General features: G+C 45.7%; 1 protein-coding gene across 2 annotated transcripts; it reads left to right on the top strand.

Annotated features, from left to right (window-relative positions):
• Nucleotides 1–2,109: 2,109 nt before the first annotated feature.
• cacnb3b (calcium channel, voltage-dependent, beta 3b) lies at nucleotides 2,110–16,876 on the top strand. 2 transcript variants are annotated; one of them, XM_028992848.1, is made up of 13 exons: nucleotides 2,110–2,374; nucleotides 10,068–10,187; nucleotides 11,118–11,240; nucleotides 11,306–11,438; nucleotides 11,530–11,549; nucleotides 11,661–11,741; nucleotides 13,091–13,149; nucleotides 13,231–13,331; nucleotides 14,261–14,412; nucleotides 14,493–14,588; nucleotides 14,735–14,905; nucleotides 15,525–15,572; nucleotides 15,775–16,876. In XM_028992848.1, exons 1-12 carry the CDS (start codon nucleotides 2,336–2,338, stop codon nucleotides 15,552–15,554), a joined length of 1,125 nt encoding a protein of 374 aa, XP_028848681.1. In that variant the 5' UTR covers nucleotides 2,110–2,335; the 3' UTR covers nucleotides 15,555–15,572; nucleotides 15,775–16,876. The 2 variants fall into 2 exon arrangements, with proteins under 2 accessions (XP_028848681.1, XP_028848680.1); XM_028992847.1 differs by lacking the exon at nucleotides 2,110–2,374 and adding an exon at nucleotides 8,159–8,448.
• The last annotated feature ends 1,576 nt before the right edge of the window (nucleotides 16,877–18,452 follow it).

The raw sequence follows: 18,452 nt of genomic DNA on the forward strand, positions 1-18,452 counted from the left end.
TGCGCGTAATACTGCGCGTAATAGTGCCAAACATTTCCGCAAAATGTTCAATTTTCTCCAAGTACACACGGTATGAATGCGAGGAATAATTAATTCATGCATTTTTATAATCTCTGATAAGGCTTGTAATCTCAATCTTTTGTAAACTTAGTGTTTGATTTTTTGCAAGCATTAGAAAAGTAGCACCTCATATGTTTATGGAAATTGTTAGCCAATTATTGGATTTTGGGGGGGGATTTAAGTTTTTCAACCAAACAGTTCAGCACTGGCACCTTTTCTTGTTGCCTTTGTTAAATGGCCATGAAGTAATGTTGCTGGGTTGCATTAAAACATATATTGTCTTGTGTTTATATCTGGTGGCAAGGTTTAAAGTGCATTTTGTCATTGTCACATCAAGAATAATATTGACAGTAAATGCCAAAAAAGTATATTTTTAATTTTTGAGAATTGTTTTATTTATTGTTTTTTGTCCTAATCAGGAAGAGGGTCATTGAAAATGCAGATTTTTTTCTCTGATGGATGGAATATGTTAATGACCATAACAGTAAATACTTTTCAATGGCATATTTTCTGTTTGTCTAATACTCTTCCACTTTTCAGCTTTATAAATAAAGAAATGGTTATCGATAAACAAGTTTTTTTAATTATCTGTGATTGCTACTTTCATGTAGTTGTAAAAAGCATGACAATATATTAAGTAATCCAAAGTATTCAGAATACGTTACTCACATTGAGTAACTTAACGGAATATGTTACAAACTACATTTTGGGGCATGTATTCTGTAATCTGTAATGGAATACATTTTAAAAGTAACCTTCCCAACACTGTGTGTCCCTGACCAAGACACTTAACCCTGATTGTCTCAAGTCTCAAGTTCAAGTTCAAGTTTAGCTTTATTATAATTTGGAGACTGTTACACGGTACATAGTGATCCGGGTGCTGCATGTAACCTGTGACCAGGAAAATGTTAGTCTAGACTCTTCTCTGTCTTGGCCCCTCGGTGGTGGAATGAACTTCCCCTTGAGGTCAGAACAGCTCAGTCACTGAGTATTTTCAAACGGCATCTTAACACCTTCCTCTTCAGAGAATACTTAGACTAACTTGTAACTTTCTTATAGTCTGAATTATGCAAGAAAAACTGCAACAGAGCGAACAAAATGATTTGTATTCATAGATGAACTGATTACTTCAATGATGGCAGCAGGAAAGCATGGTATAAGTCGCTCTGGACAAGGCCGTCGGCCAAATGGCACCAATGTAAATGTACATTTAGACAAAGTTACATAATGGCTCCATGAAGTGCATTTCTTAAGTAGTCTGAATACATACAGTTGAATGCTGATCTTGTCAAGGTGGGTGAGGTTCACGACATCGTCTGTGGAGCGGCTGGGCGATAATCTCAAAGCACTTTATCATGACGGGTGTAAGTGCAACGGGACAGTAGTCATTGAGACACGTGAGTGAGAAGGGGGACTGTCCCCGTAACTACTTACAAGTCGCTCTGGATAAGTGCCATAAATGTAAATGTTGTGCAAGGTTCGATGGGCGAATATCGATGTTCTGCATATTTTCTACATAGCCTAATAAACTGTGTAATGTTCCACTGTTGCGATTGCTGATGACATTGAAGACTGAAGGACAGAGAGAGAGAGAGAGAGAGAGAGAGAGAGGCTGGTGTGGCAGTCCATGTATAAACTGATCCCGCAGCAGGATTCAGTCAAAAAAGGCAAATCAGCGGAAAAAAACACACCGTTCACACATATATGTGAGCCAAAGGAAAACAGTGGTAAATATATTAATATCTAGGCATTTTATGGATATAATTCAGTATGCTTGTTATGGCACTAGAATATAGACATTCTTGGAATATGGGTCCACACACACACACACACACTGGTTAGTTCTTCTGTGTTCACGTGATTCGTGGATGGCAAGCGTGTCGTTTTATGAATGAAGCCCCCCAGAATGGAGCTACATGACCCGGGCTCCGTGGCTCCGTGGACAGCTGTTGCGCTGCGGCGCGTCGTGGGTCGTTTGCTCCGTGGGAGGGGTTCCCGTGACTCACCGCCGCAGACAGTCGCACAGAGGACGAAAATAATAAAAAAAGAACGAAAGGAGAACAACGCTCCATTCGAACGGCCACCGCCGCTCCGTCCGCTGCTGGCGGAGCGCGGCTCTTTGTAGACGGTCCCTAGTCCGTCGTGTCCGAAGCCGGGCCCTTAGGGACGGTGTGAAAAGTGCGGACGCGTCGTTTATTAGCAGCGGGATCGATCCGGCCGCGCTCGCACCTCGCACCGAGGGGAGCCCGCGTCGCGAAGTTGCCGTGAACTGCGGATGTCCCTGTCCAACTCAGGCGTCTTCCTGCTTAAAGAGGTCAGTTTGTGTTCGCACGTGTTTGTCTTTATGTTTTTTTTTTTTACATTTTATTTTGTGGGTGGGTTTGCTGCATCGGTGGCGGTGCTTGATCAAGGCTTGATCGGATTCTATTTATCTGTCCTGACGACGTTATCTACAGAAATCAGGAAAGAATCATGTCTCCAGGGACGCTTGATGTTTCGTGACCCTGAGATCTTTCATCTGTTGCTCAGACCTGGGACAGGGGACTGATGATTCCCCATGTCCTGCTGTCAGAAGCTCTTGCCCACTGTTCCCGGTGACTGCGGCGAGAACCAGGGCAGGCTGACGTGTGTTTTTCTTGCAGATGAAGAGTGTGTGTGTGTCCCTGAGAGGTAATTGAAAAAGACACACGTTACACTGGAGTTGACTCAATCTTTCGCCGTGACCTGAATAGAAGTTCTGCTCTGGAAACCCCCCCCCCCCCCACACGCCCCCTCCAGTATCAGCATGTGCCACGTTCAGACAGACAGCTTGTCCACGTTCTGGCCCACTGGTGGGCAAAAGTGTCCAGGTGTCACCGGCCTTCGCCGCGCTCCTGAAATAGTGAACTCGCCGAGAATTTCGAGTAGACGCCCCCCCCCCCAACCACCACTCCTCCTCCACTCTCCATCTCGCCGGTCAGCGACGTGGGACAGAACACTACATTTACATTTACATTTACGGCATTTACCAGACGCCCTTATCCAGAGCGACTTACAGTCAGTAGTTACAGGGACAGTCCCCCCCTGGAGACACTCAGGGTTAAGTGTCTTGCTAAGGTAACACACTCATAGACGAGGGTGTTACCCACCAGGCTACTACCACCCCTATGATGTGTCAGTTTATATTAATCGAAATGAGGCGTGGTTTAGATACGTTTACACCATTTATCAGACACGCTTACAATCAGTAGTGACAGGGACAGTTGTCCTGGAGACACTAAGTGGGGTTACTAGTGACTCCCCAGTGACCTCAACAATCCGGAAGGTGTGCGTTACCTCGCCCATAATCTGTTCAAAGATGTGTAAACTGGCATTAATACTTTGAATACTGGAGGAATTGGAGGGAAGTAAGAAGTTCTTTTGTTTGAACCCTGACCCGGACCCACCCGCAGCAGGTCATAACGGCATTACTTAGGGCAGTTTGTGTTAAAAGTTGTGTGTGTGCGCACGTACGCTCTCCAGCATGCATCGTACGGCCTGTCAGTGTGTAAACTCAGGCGTGTCGGGCAGCCAGGCCAACGTGTCCTCACTGGGGACGCATCCACATATCTGACGAACAGGGCAAAAGGGAGACAGCCCGCACCTCTATGGCTCCGGCTTCAACGCTTGTCCACTGATAAGAAAGTGTTCAGCAAAAAGATTCAGGATGGTTTAAGGTGGTGGAGAGAAGACAAGAGTGTGAAATTCTGTATATCACAAATCTTACATTTTTTGCCTTATTTGCTATTTTTGTTTGTTAATTACATAACCTCACATGATAGTGGTAGGGTGCTAGTAGCCTAGTGAGTAAGACACTCGGCAATGAACCAGAAGACCCAGGTTCAAACCCCACTTACTACCATCGTGTCCCTGAGCAAGACACTTAACCCTGAGTGTCTCCAGGGGGGGACCGTCCCCTGTAACTACTGACTGTAAGTCGCTCTGGATAAGTGGCATCTGGTAAATGCCGTAAATGTAAATGTATTTCATAGTCTTGTCTCATCAGATTGGTTCTATTACATAAAAATACAAGATCCTTAAATGAGTAGGTGTGTCCAAACATTTGACTCTTAGTGTATGTGTGTATTAAGTAGGCCTGCAAAATTAACATGTAATTGTCTGCGATAAAATTTAAATATTAATAAAACAGCCGTTAATGCAGCGGGTATGCGTCGTATCAACACAGGAGTCTGCACTACAGGGACAGGAGCGGCAGCCAAAGCTTAACACATTTAAACTTTCCGCCACAAGCGGCACGATGCCACGGACCCTCTGCTGACATCTTCATGCCTCTTTCCCACATTTAAATGGTTAACACTTTTAACATTACAGAAAGCTTTAGGCTTAAGAATGAATTGCTAATAATCATGATTAATCCTTTGAGAAATATATATATATATATATATGTGTGTGTGTGTGTGTGTGTGTGTGTGTGTATATATGTATATATGTGTATATCGTTCACCTGGTCGTGCCAGGGCAACTTAGTTATGGCTTGTCTGTTCCCAGATTTATTCTCCATACTTTCTGAAATTCATACAGTGTGCATAACAGTAATAATCATATTTAATCTGGAAGAAAAGGTGTGAGAAAAGGTGTGTGTGTAAAAGTGTGTTGATCTGCTGGACAGATATTGACTGGTTATCATTCTGGTGTATTTACGTACATTTAACAGCAAATTATGTTGCATGTTATATTTTATATATACACACACACACACACACACATATATGGTTGGACTTGTCAGTCAGATGGAGCAGGAGCTTTAATGAAGTACCTCTGGGTGGAGAGCGAGGGAGAGAGAGCGAGAGAGAGAGAGAGAGAGAGAGAGGTGGGAGGGTGGGACGGGAAAGAGAAAGACGAAGCCCACAAACACGCCACAGTTCACTCCGCTGCCGCCCAGCAGGAAGAGTGCAGCCATGAGAGAGTAGCTGATGCGGTGAGGAAGTGTCCGCCTCTCCGACCTCGAGCCGAGTAAGTACTCGCACCCTGCACTCCCGCGCATGTTCCTACGCATGCACGTGCTCTGGAACTTTTTCTCTGCCATTTGAGCATCTCTGGGTTCGGGAACTTTGGTGAGTCCCCGTGTCGCCGTGCCGACGAGGGCGCCTGGGCTGCAGCGGCCGCGTATTGCAGGCACTCGTGGCTTTTCCTCTGCGTGGAGGGAGAAGTGCATTTGGAACCACAGGGCTTCCTGAGTAGGGTCAGTTAAATACTGCATGAGACAGAGCACTAAAAGCTTCTCTCTCTCTGTGTGTGTGTGTGTGTGTGTGTGTGTGTGAGCATCACTGTGTAATGCTTTGATTAAATTTGATGAACCAGCAGAATACAGAGACGTGGAGGCACTTGATTCTCGTCTCTCTCTTCATCTTTCCATCTTGCCTCAAAACTCTTATTTCGTTAGTTGAGTCTTAGTTTTGGCCTTTTTTGTAGGAACCGATATGATCAGTGAGAATACATGAAATTGCAGCACAGCAGGAAAAAAAACCCAATGTTTTAGGGCCATTTAGAAATGTCCTAGTTATTGATAGAAAGCATTTTTTCTATGTTAATGTTAATGAACGGAATATTTGGATAAATGTGGAAAGGTCCATTATCAGCAACAATCGCTCTTCAGCTCCAGTGGAACGACGGAAGTGCGTAGAGCCGGATACAGTTGCACTGGTTAAATTTCACATTTTGTAATGTTCACTAATTCAAGGACGTGTAAATTCCAGATTCAGATTCGTTTTGTTCAGTAGAGTGGCTGTTAATAAGATGGCCTGTCTTGGACCGCGTGGATCTCGGCGTCTCGCTCAAGCGCGAGGTCGCAGATGGTGAAGTATTCGTTTCCCCACCTCGCCCTTCCCCTCGGATGTTTAATTTATCCGCCTTGGCCCTGTGTTGAGTACAGGGGACCGTAAGAAGTCTTCATTATTTAGCGCTGTTCAGATGAACACACAAAATCCAAACCTAAATCCTCTTCTTCAAGGCACAGTCGTAGAAGAAGAGCTTCAGAGACGTCCAGAGTGAGCAGATCTATGAGGTACTTGCACCGCATGGTCACCGCTGCCATCGTCCTTGCAGTGGAGGAACGCGGTGGATTATTTTAAGGCCGGAGAGGTAACTTTAGACGAGCTGATGCGGACAGGGTATCAATCTGTGCGCCGGGCACATCGATCGGCTGGGGGTCGAGCAGATGATGCTTCTTCAGTCCCCCCCCCCCCCCCCGTCCTTGAACGGTGACTCCTGTCTCCAGGCGTCTCGTGTTCACTCGCCGGCGACCGATGCGAGTGGCACCTCGGGGACGGAGAGGAGCCCCTTCGCCCTTTTTTCCTTCCTCTTTCTGTCCACCCCGTCCTCTCTGTTCTCTTTGGTGCTCCTCTGGCCGGTATTGGCAGACCTCATGGTTACTGTGGGTCGCCTGATCACCCAGCCGTGTATGAAATTCATATTTAGACCCAGCAGGGCATTCCGTCTTTTGAAACTTTGTCCCGCTGCCGTAAGACATTCGTGCTAAAAGCTGCGGCGAAGTGCACTTAATTCTCCAGCCGCCGCAGGCCGGGGGCAGAAGCGCGTGCTGCCGGGATAATGGATTCCAAAGTAGGGCCCTGATAGGTGCACCAGGGCACGGAACAACGATCGAGCGGCGGGATGGTCGCGGGTCCGAAATCATCCACATTATCATGCCCCTCCCCCGTCTCTAATTTCCTCATCAAATTGAATTCTGCAGAAAATAACTCTCTTTCTCTCTCTCTCTCTCTCCCTAATGGACGCGCACGCTTTGTAAAATATCGTGAGAAAATGGTTCTCGCTCTCGTGCCGGATGGATCCAGAGGCAGGTCTAACAAGCACACACACACACACACATGCACACACACAGCTGCTGCTGAAGCCAGAGCATCAATATTGTATAGGCGCTCTTGTTCCGCTGCCAAACAGGCGACTCTGATGTGCAGGGGTCCCGCGACTCGCTGTCCCACCCCGGCTGTCACCGAGCGGCTGATCCCAGACCCGTGCGACTCCGCCCGGCGTCCCCCCCGGGCCCGCGGCGGCCTTTTGCGGGAGCTCGGGTCCCGTCGGCCCCGTCTGGCTTCCCATCTGCCCCTCGAGGCTCAATCCGCTCATCTCTCCACCACTTTATCTGCGCAGTCCCACTTTTGCCGCGTAGCTGTGGAGGTCTGGAATTCTCCTCTTCATCTGCTGTGACCGTTCTGATGGTTGTGCCACCAGTCGTCCGACATGGAAGCTCGTAATGATCATGGTGAAAAATAAACCAGTCTGCAGGGGCTGAAATACACTGGAATATGCGATGTACACGTCTCAAGTCGTAACCAGGCCAGGGGACGGTTTGAAACACTTTGGAGGCCCGAGGACGCCTGTTATCTAACACATCCGAGACCCAGAGGCTGCAGAGCGTTGCCGCGGTGATCCGCGATGGATTTTTACCACATTACACATGATTAAATGCAGAGGGAACTCTGCATGCTGAAATATAAAACCCGGGAAGGCTTCATGCTGGGAGGGGGTTCAGTAGGAGGACAATGCGGGATCTCCAACGGGAATATTACAGGGAGGGGCAGGGGGCGTGGCCGAAAACACATTAACCCCCCCGGCAGCTACTGGATAGGGTGCCTCTTGCAGCCTTGCATTACTGTATTGAACTCGGTATCATGTGGACAATGGCGGACGCTGGCCGGCGGTGGTGGTCCAATCACACTGTGTCTCCGTCTCTGGACTGTTCCTGTTTCCAATGATCTCCTGAGAGGTACGACGAATTGTTTACCTGACTTTATTTTCCCCGAGATTTATAACGGTTTTACATCATGCCAAAAGCCACGGCACTCAGGGCTCAAAATTAGGATCTACAATGAACCTGAAGGTCATTGTCATGAATACGTTGTCCTCACGTACCTCCATGCCGGTGAGCAAAGCCTCCATGACAGAATCAGGACTTGACTCTTCACCTGTCAGCCGGCGTTTGGAGCAGATACATGGGCTCCATCAGCCGCGGCTCTGGCACCAACAGACGTGGCGTCCCGGGCCTCGTGCACGAACGTATCCGGCATCAGCGAGGACGCCTTTAATTATTCGCAGCGGCCTCGCATGGTGCTCTTAGTCAAGGCCGCGTCTTGTTAATTATGCTCCAGTCTCCCGCCGTGGTGGTATCTTCAGAGCCCCTCCCCCCCCAGGCCAGCTTTTGATATTCAAATGAAATCCACACCGATGCGCTGGATTTTTTTGGGACAGGAAGAGCGAGGGGGTGGAGGCAGGTGGAGAAGAAGCGGCGCTGCTATTTTTGGGGCTGCGCGTGGGCGTTCCGGTCAGGAGAACGAGGAACCTTCCCGTGTCCACATCTGGGCACTGGTTTTACTTTCGCACGAGCTCCTGGTGAGTTTAGCGCCCGGTCTTTCTTTTTTTTTTTTTATATCGAGCACGGCTGCCAGATTCGGTTTTATTACAGCTACTGTTTTAAGCCTAATCTATCTGATGTGAGTACTGACTCTTTAAATATTTCATAAGTTGGACAAAGCATTATTATTAATTAATTTTTTGATTAATCAATAATAGGTCATTTTTAAGTAATATTTCAGTAATATTTCACTTTACCTGTAAAGAACACGCTATTGCTATTAAATTGTTAAAGCAAAAAAAAACTTATTTCACACTGGATTCTTTGGATTTACTTAATTGAATAATGGACATTGGTTCCAGATGATTAATTTGATTCACACTGTTCTAATTCCTTTGCATTATTTTAAACCCTACATGTTAAGTTACTTCAGCTTGATTTTAAGTCATGATTTTATTAAGTTGATCAAATGTAATTTGCCATTGAATCCAGATTAATTAAGTTTTTCTTACTGGATCGAATACATTTCTTTTAACCTTGATGTGTTTTGTTGGAAACTATTCAATTAAGTTGAATCCAAGTTAATTTAAAAAGGGACCACTCCCCCTTTTTTATGCATGCTCTTTTTAAGATGTATTTTGATTAAATTTTTTGGTTTGGAAACGTACCACTTCTTCCTTGATGAGCTCAACATGAAAGTTGGTGTTTAATGTGCCTGTGCATTTTTCGCACCTGCATGCACCTAGCATGCTGAAAATCTGCTGCATCATGTGTACCATCAGTAATAGATGTAAACGGGCGGTTCTTCTCCCAGCCCAGGGTTCTCGCGGCTGCCGCTCTGTGGCTGGCAGCAACTCTGGATAAAAAGCAGGAGGCTCATCTCAGCTTTACAATCATATGTCACCGGCGCTGTAGTACGGGTGGGAATCACTGCAGCCCACAATGATACTGATGCAGTTTTAACTCTGACCTTGACCTTGGGTGTTTGACCTGAAGAGAGTTGCCGTAGTGCTGATGTCAGCCCCCGCCTGTCCTGATGCAGGCTTGCAGGCTTGCCTGCATCATTGGTCTGGGTTTTCCAGGACGAAGTGAGATGCACCCTGTCTTGGTCTCCGAATTGTGTTCATGGTCTTGCTCAGAGTGCAATCATTCTGGAGGTTTTGGTTTACGATCTTGGTTTTTGTTTTTCAGATTTGGTGGTACGTGGAGTATGCGAGTGATGACCTTCCCTTTATCCGTTTCCAAAACCTGATTCCTGTGTGTTGGTGTGTGTTTTGATTTGAAATAAAAGTTGGAAAAAATACGCGCCGGGGTCCTCCTCCTCCCCCTTCTGTGTCATGACATTGAGAGCAGTATTAAGGTGGCTGTAATCAATATGATAACTATTTCAAATTATTATGATGAATTGAACTTATCAAGGTAACTTCCCTTTTCTGCATTCGCCTGTAGTGCGGATGATGCAGTGTGGTGTGTGTGGTGCCGGCCATCTGTTACAGGCGGGTCAGAACGTGCCCGCTGTTGTGCAGTAAGCACTTCTGGCTGCAGGTTAAGGCACTTTTTGAAATGCTTGCGTGGGGGTTTCCAGGTCTGTCCTTCTGGTTGTCCTGGACTGAAGGTCTCTGATTCGTGCATGTCTCCCCCTCTCTGGTCTAAACAGGGCTCGGCCGATTCCTACACGAGTAGACCCTCGGATTCCGACCTGTCCCTGGAGGAGGACCAGGACGCGCCTCGGCGCGAAGCCGAGCGCCAGGCGCAGCTGCAGCTGGAGAGGGCCAAGGTGAGTGTCGGCCCAGCCGAGAAGCAAATCACAAAATGTTCACTTTATCTTCCAGAATGAAAGCATTCATCATGCAGCGGCTGGTCATGTGACCATGTCAAAGAGAAGTGGTCACTCTTTGGATTCTTCTCACCGGTCAATATATATATATGTGTGTGTGTGTGTGTGTGTGTGTGTATATATGTATATGTATATGTATATGTATATATATATATATATGTGTGTGTGTGTGTGTGTGTGTGTATATGTATATGTATGTATGTATGTATGTGTATATATATATATAATATATATACACATACATATATGTAATATATTTAATTTTCATATATTTATATATACACACACACACACACACACACACACTACAGGCCAAACGATTTGGACACACCTTCTCATTCAATGTGTTTTCTTTATTTTCATGACCATTTACGTTGGTAGATTCTCACTGAAGGCATCAAAACTATGAATGAACACTTGTGGTGTTGTGGCCTGTCTTGTATATAAAAATAAATAATTAATTAAATTTAATTTAAATGAAGCACATCTATTACAACAGTGAGATATATATACACACACACATATGTATATATGTGCTTCATTTTCACCCAGACTGCAGTGTCCCTATTGCAAACAGTTCAAGGTCATGTAAAGGTCATGGAATGTCTCCTGTGCTCTTACGTTCATTTTGGTTTGAGCTGGACAGTTTTAGTGCGTAAGCTCCGATTCTTTGATACCTGGAGAAATGCCGCTTGGTTTTTCAGGGTATTAGTGCTGAGAGTACATCTGTTATTGAGATGTGTAGAATGGCCAACTGTGACTGTGATGCACTTTGGAGCTCATATTACTGTTGACCTCTACTCATCGATCTCTAGGTTGCCTATGGCCAGTTCTCTAGGACGAGATTCACTCTCTTTTTGTCCTGCGCAGACGAAACCAGTGGCTTTCGCTGTGAAAACGAACGTGAGCTACTGTGGCGCCCTAGATGACACCTGTCCAGTGCAAGGTGCCGCCATCAACTTTGAGACCAAAGACTTCCTGCATATCATAGAGGTGAGGAACTGATCACCCATTCTTTTCATCACAATCCTTTGAACGGAATCTGTGGCATTTTCCAGAAATACAACAATGACTGGTGGATCGGCCGGCTAGTGAAGGAGGGGGCGGACATCACCTTCATCCCCAGTCCGGTCAAACTGGAGGCCATGAAGCTGAAGCAGAAGCCCAGACCCGTGCCTGGTGGGAACACTTGTAAGTTGTGGCCCGCTGCTTATTAGAGAACGTATAGAACTTGATCCAGCGAATGTTCCGTTCACGTTGTATATTCTCTTTTTTTTAAAAGCTAAACCGAAGCCAAAGCAGGTAGGATTCTGTTGTGGTTTCTTCTTTTTTATGTTTTATATATAGATATATATATATAGACACACACACACACACACACACACACACATAAATGTGTGTTTGTGTGTACAGACAGAGAACCTTCCTCCCTATGATGTGGTACCATCGATGAGACCTGTGGTGTTGGTTGGCCCCTCCCTTAAAGGCTATGAGGTGATTATATAAGAGCCCGTCTTGTTTTTAGTGCCGTGACACGCCCGCGTGCAAACTTGCCGTTCGGGGTGGGCACCGGCGTGAAAAATTCATGCTCTGGGAACGCTGCAGAGGGTCTGCTGAATTCTCCACCCTATTTCGGGAGACATCCATTTTTCAGCCGGCAATCTAAAATTACACCACATCACCTCATGCAGGCCGCATTAAACTTTCACAGATGTCCCCGCCGAGCGCCCGGCGGGCCATGCTGCATCACGTCACGAGTGTCAGATGTTCGACTCCACTGCATGTCATTGTTCAATCCATTTTTAGTTATATTTGAAGGTACTGGTTTTGGCTTGAAATTGCCTGTCACATTTGACAATGGCACATCATAGATGATATACATATTTTACATATTTTTCCTCTCTTTATTTGCATATGTCATGACTTATAGGGTATATTTTGTTTGGTGCCCAACCTGACAAGTACAGTAATTTAAAAGCCTGGCTTTCAATGCTACGAACACTAGACGGAAAGGAAATGTGTGGGGCAATGCACGGTTCTAAAATAACCGCCAGAGGCTAGCCTCAGCGTCCATTTTCGCTTCTCTCCCGCGATGATTAAAACGACTGACGACGGCGGCCGAGAATCGCTAATCAACTTAACATTTTATTAAAAAATTACTACGTTTCTATGTGTTTCTAGTTTTTTTCCCCTGCATTTAACCATCACCCTTAGTGAACAGTGGGCAGCCATGAAAGGCATCCAGGGAGCAGTGTGTGGGGACGGTACCTTGATCAGGGGGACCTCAGGAGGACCTTGGCGGTTCACGATTTGAACCAGCAACCCTTTTGTTACATGTCCATTTCCTTTCCGATAGGCTACCACTGTCTCACCTGGGATTCAGCGCATTGTCCACTTTACTATCTGTTCCTATGCTATTGCAGAAAATTGATGATCTGTCGAAAATATATGGTGTAAGAATATATTCTTGTCTCATCATGTTCCTCTGAATGTGTTCCTCTGAAAACACATCAACTGACAACGGCGGCCGAGAATCGCTAATCAACTTAACATTTTATAAAAAAATTACCGTTTAATAAAACAAATTTACAACATGCAAAACACTTTTACCTATGGCCGGATACAAATCATACTCAAAGGATAGGTACAATAGACCGGAAGTTTGTGTTTGCTGAACGATCATTTAGCGTGCAAGCTCGACCCGACTCGACTGAAATGATAGAAATGGATAGAAATTGGCCAAGATTTACATCTCTATTTTGAATGTTACTCAAGTTCAGTTGTTTCTGAACATTTGTACATATGACAAAATGTCAAACTTGACCTTGAGTTTTTACTCCAAGGTGACAGACATGATGCAAAAAGCACTTTTCGACTTCCTGAAGCACAGATTTGATGGAAGGTAAGTAATGTCACACATGTTTGGCTATTTGGTCCTTCAAATTCTCCCAAGTGTTTCCTTATTCCTTCTCGTCTTTGTCAGGATCTCCATCACGAGGGTGACCGCTGATCTGTCACTGGCCAAGAGGTCGGTTCTCAACAAAAAAGCCATCATGGAACGTTCAAACACACGTTCCAGTCTGGGTGAGTGGAAAATCAGAGCATCTTATTTAAATCATTGCAATTTTTTTACCTTTATTTTATTTTTTTAAGCAATTCAATCCCATGATGTAAAGATAAAGTGAAGTGATTGTCATTGTGATACACAGCAGCACAGCACACGGTGAAATGTGTCCTCTGCTTTTAACCATCACCTTTGGTGAGCAGTGGGCACCATGACAGGCGCCCGGGGAACAGCGTGTGGGGACGGTGCTTTGCTCAGTGGCACCTCAGTGGCACCTTGGCGGATCGGGATTCGAACCTTCTTATTACGGGGCCGCTTCCTTAACTGCTAGGCCTCCACTGCCCCCATGTGGACTCATCAAGATGTTCATAGTCCTTCATGGATGTTGGGGTGGAAGCTATGATGAGAGATCAGTGTGAACTCCTGACTCATCTGGGTGCTCCGGCTCCACATTCCAGTTCAGAGTTTCATGTTTATTGTGTGAGTTCCTGATTCCCCGACTATGTGCACCTGTCATGTTGAGTATAAATGTGTCAGGTCATTGCTTTTTTTACCTTACAGCGACAGATGTTAGTATTTCTATGTGCAGAAGGCATTCAACCAACCGGAAGATAGTTTTTTTCCTCTGCATTTAACCATCACCCTTAGTGAACAGTGAGCAGCCATGTAAGGCATCCAGGGAGCAGTGTGTGGGGACGGTACCTTGATCAAGGGGACCTCAGGAGGACCTTGGCGGTTCACGATTTGAACCAGCAACCCTTTAGTTACATGTCCATTTCCTTTCCGATAGGCTACCACTGCCCTACACTGTCTCACCTGGGATTCAGCACATTGTCCACTTTACTATCTGTTCCTATGCTATTGCAGAAAATTGATGATCTGTCGAAAATATATGGTGGAAGAATATATTCTTGTCTCATCATGTTCCTCTGAATGTGTGTTACCCCAGCGGAGGTCCAGAGCGAGATCGAGAGAATTTTCGAACTGGCGAAGAGTCTGCAGCTGGTGGTGCTGGACGCTGACACCATTAACCACCCCGCTCAGCTCCTCAAGACGTCTCTGGCCCCCATCATAGTCTACGTCAAGGTGTCCTCCCCAAAGGTGATGTGGTGGAGCAACCAGGCCAGTGCCACCAGATTTATGCTGCCGTCTTCTTCACGTCTCTTGCTGTTTTTTGCCAGGTCCTGCAGCGGCTGATTAAGTCTCGGGGGAAATCTCAAACCAAACACCTGAACGTGCAGATGATGGCCGGAGATAAACTGGCCCAGTGTCCACCGGTGAGCAACGTCTCCTGCCCTGGACCGTCCTGCACACGGCCTGCTTTTGGGTCAAGTTCGGTCTAAATCACTGTAATAACACGTTAGTGAGATATATATAAAGTGTGTGTTTTATTTTTTAAACTCTGCCGTAACCTCCCTGGCAGGAAATGTTTGATGTCATCCTGGATGAGAACCAGCTAGAAGACGCCTGCGAGCACTTGGCGGAATATCTGGATTACTACTGGCGCGCCACTCACCTCCCGGTCTCCGCCCCTGTAAACCCCCTGTTGGACCAAAATGCTGCCACCCCGCCCTCAGCTAACTCCAGCCAACAGGTTCCTGATACGCCCTTATCCAGAGCAATGTACTCTCAGCAGTGACAGGGGCAGTCCCCTTGGAGACAATCAGGGTTAAGTGTCTTACCTAGGGACACAATGGTAGTAGGTGGGGTTCGAACCTGGACTATTTTCATAGGCGAATGTGTTAGGCCACAATTTCGTTCGTGCCGTCAGGCGAGCCGGACTGAAAGCCAAACGTTTTTTTCTGCTGTTTGGGGGAAATTATAGTGTCCACATGGACGTTCAGCACCAGCTTAAAAAAAAATATTCTTGATACCTTGAAGAGGTTAAATTATGCTTGTATGCACAAGCTTTTAAAGGGGGAGGAGCCTGTAGGCATGATTGACAGCTCTTCCTCACTGATCATCGCAGGTGTAGCGCAGCTTTTCTCTCCGTTCTCCACACTCCTAATACCCCTGCCATGCACTTAAGGGTTGTGGGCAGTAATTCTGAAATTTGCTACTCTGACCAGCTATAAATAGTGTTAACATTTTACTAATGGATGTTGTGATGTCCATTAGCAGCATTAGACTTCCTGCATTACATTAGACGTCCTGTAGAAAAACACCCTCCGTACCATCTAGCAATGTCTTATCTTTGTTTTTTTCTCATTCAGTTTTCAGAAACACAAGAGTTAATTGAATGAGCACCTCGGCGGATCTGGGTAAGTGTTTCCAGAAAGTCCCTTTCATCGAGTAAACTCAACTACATAAAATACCACCACAGTCTGCTTGCCTTTTTTTGTGATCTGAGGCAATTTTTAACCATTCAAAACGATTTTTTAATGATTTTTTCCCCGCTGTCACAGCCTGCAACCAGAATGTAGTAAAAAGGCGTGGCCGTTAAGATTCTCTCTCTCTGTGTAGCTGCTGTCGGTGGGTCAGGGAGACCCTCGCTCACTAGAGCCTCTGGTTCTCCAGGCCCTGGGGGAGGTCAGCGTGGGTCCCTCCGGAGGAACCGGATGGAGAGCTGGGGGCTGAGAGTTGAGAGCACATCGGCGGCCGAGCAACCGCCCGGTCCGACCCGACCCCTACACCACACTTCTCAGGACTGGCGGATAAACACACCACTAAGATTTCCACACACACCCGGCTAGAAGCTCACTGCAGCCTCCTCCCCACCAGACAGAGGTCCAGTCTCTAGAACCTACAATCTGAATGCTTTACCACTTTACCACTTCGTTTTTTCCACCCAGTACCTTCTCCCTCGCAGGGTTAATGGTGTCATTTGCATTTCCGGCAGTGAGATTTATTAGGAATCAGCATGAAAGCAGGAATTTAAATCAGCAATAACCAAAGGCTTTGGTCTTCATTATGAGAGCCCTTTAATATTTTCAATTTTTTTAAAAGCTTGATTTCACAGACAAAAGGAATCAGTGAACACTCTGCGCAACGCTCTATGCTGCTCCAAAAAAGATGCACAAGACCTCTTTTCCGAGTGTAAATAGTCCCCAAGCCCCAGCACGTTAAAAAAAAAACAACCTTAGAAATGCTGCCAGCGTTATTCCCACTACTTTCAATTAGAAATGTAGTCAGTCGTGACCCGAGACTCAGCGTTTCTCGTGATGCATGCAGGCGAGTCGTGCTGCACAGCCACGTGTTCCTGTGTTTAAATGATAGACGGGGGGGGGGGGGTTTACGCCATTTCGTTTTTTGGTTTGGACATGTTGGACAGACGCACACACCCAGACACACCCACAAACCAAATGTTTGCTCCAGAAAATATATTTGCATGTGTTGTAGCACCATTCAATTTTGTCCGTTCGTTTATTTATGGCTCTTATGTTAGGAGGTGTAACCCTTATTTCCGAATGAGTATTTCTGAATGAACCCCATCTTCAGAGTTTAACTCTACATGGCTCGATTAATTTAATGGCAATATGTGATCTTAGCCCCATCTAGTGGATCAACAGTTCTAGCTCTTTAAAAAAAAAAAAGGAATTATCAGTTAGAACATGTTCCACAGCAACGACATGCCGCATTATAAACCGCAAATGAGAACATTTACCAAAATTGTGACCAAAAAATAGACTGCCTAGAGCATTATGGACCGAGATATTTAGCGAGATATGTAGAATCGTTTTGCATCGAGTCCATTTACATAAAACAATCATCATGGACGCCATATTTACATCATATTTTATATGCAATTGTGTAATCATGCTACATTTTAATCATCAAAGCTACTTGGGAATTGACCACCAAAGCCTGCGTTTTTCCTGCAAAAAGGGAACTCGAACCGACCGTCTCACTTTTTGCTCAGTTGTATCATTTTGAGCCGATGTCAGATTATGTAATATCTCTGAGAAGACTGCTGTAAAAATATCTCCCCACTGAAAGCAGGATTTACGAGACGGGAGAAAACGATAATGAACAGATGTAAAGAGAGTGCAGTCCTACATTCCTGAAGAGTCCCTGTGCCTCTCCAGAAACCTGACAAAGTCCAGCACGCTGCATTTGCACCATGTTGCATTCGCTGCCCAGAAAGCGTACGCTGCAGAAGCAAGAAGCAAGTGAAGAAGAAGTGGATGACATGCTTATCCATGTAGGAATTAAGATGGAGCGTAGGATTTGCTTTGCAGTGCAGCCTACAGTAACCCATACTCAGCATAATCAAGACTTTTCAGGTTATTTCCATCCAAGGCATACTTCGGGAAGCCCAAGCACAGTGTGGAACCGCGGTTGTGTCTTTGTTGCTGGATGTACTGTACCTAAATTCTGTATGCAATACGAAGCGAAAGACCGTAGCTTAGACTATCAAGGTGGCCCCGTCCATCGCGAAGGAGGGTCATCTCAATACAGTTGCACTATTTTTATTTCTATTTCTGCTTTATAACGCAGTAAATGCACAATGCGGCCACTTCTGGAACCTAACATGGTGTTCTGACAGTACTCCCAACTGCCAGGTCAATAAAATGTGAACAACAGAAATGTTATATTCGATTCCTTGGAGAATGCCTCTCTGTTCGGCTTTAAAAGAAACAAATAAAGTTCAATCCGTTCAAATGTTATCCAGACAAATGATTTCCCTTTTCACGATGCACCAGTAGGAGCAGAAAGCCGCCGACAGGGGGCGGTGTTGCCCGAACTTTCATATTGCACAGCACCAGACAAAGATTCAAATCCTCTCAACTGTGTCTCCAGTGTCTCGCTGCTTCTATATATTTATAGTAAATCTTATTATTCACTATATCAAATATTCTTATGGCAAGCATGCTGCAGTTACAGGCTAATTTTAGCACAAGTGCTCCATGTAACGTTTCATGTAACGTTTGATTGTTGGATGTTTTCTTTATAGTCTGAATGGATCATTTTATTGGGTATAAACGCGAATAAGATCTGGGCACATCTGTAAAGCTCCAGGGATAAAGTGGGGTCAGAGGGTGGTCAGAGCTTTAGCCCCGCCCGCCCCACCCATGTGGGCCAACATCTTAAGGGGATGAGTAGGCTGTGGGCTGGATGTCGGGGACAATGTCATGAGATCATAATGTTGCAATCCTCGTTTATTTTTGTTAATATGTGCGGAGTACTGATCTGGTTTAAAA

The sequence above is a fragment of the Denticeps clupeoides genome, chromosome 10 (assembly GCF_900700375.1).
Source record: "Denticeps clupeoides chromosome 10, fDenClu1.1, whole genome shotgun sequence".
NCBI lineage: Eukaryota > Metazoa > Chordata > Actinopteri > Clupeiformes > Denticipitidae > Denticeps > Denticeps clupeoides.

What these genes read in the sequence shown, in the direction of transcription:
- cacnb3b (XM_028992847.1), top strand. Translation starts at nt 8,269, where the DNA reads ATGAAATCCACACCGATGCGCTGGATTTTTTTGGGACAGGAAGAGCGA. An exon ending in TGCAGCTGGAGAGGGCCAAG is followed by an intron (nt 10,188 to 11,117) that starts GTGAGTGTCGGC and finishes TGTCCTGCGCAG; the next exon opens with ACGAAACCAGTGGCTTTCGC. An exon ending in AAGCACAGATTTGATGGAAG is followed by an intron (nt 13,150 to 13,230) that starts GTAAGTAATGTC and finishes CGTCTTTGTCAG; the next exon opens with GATCTCCATCACGAGGGTGA.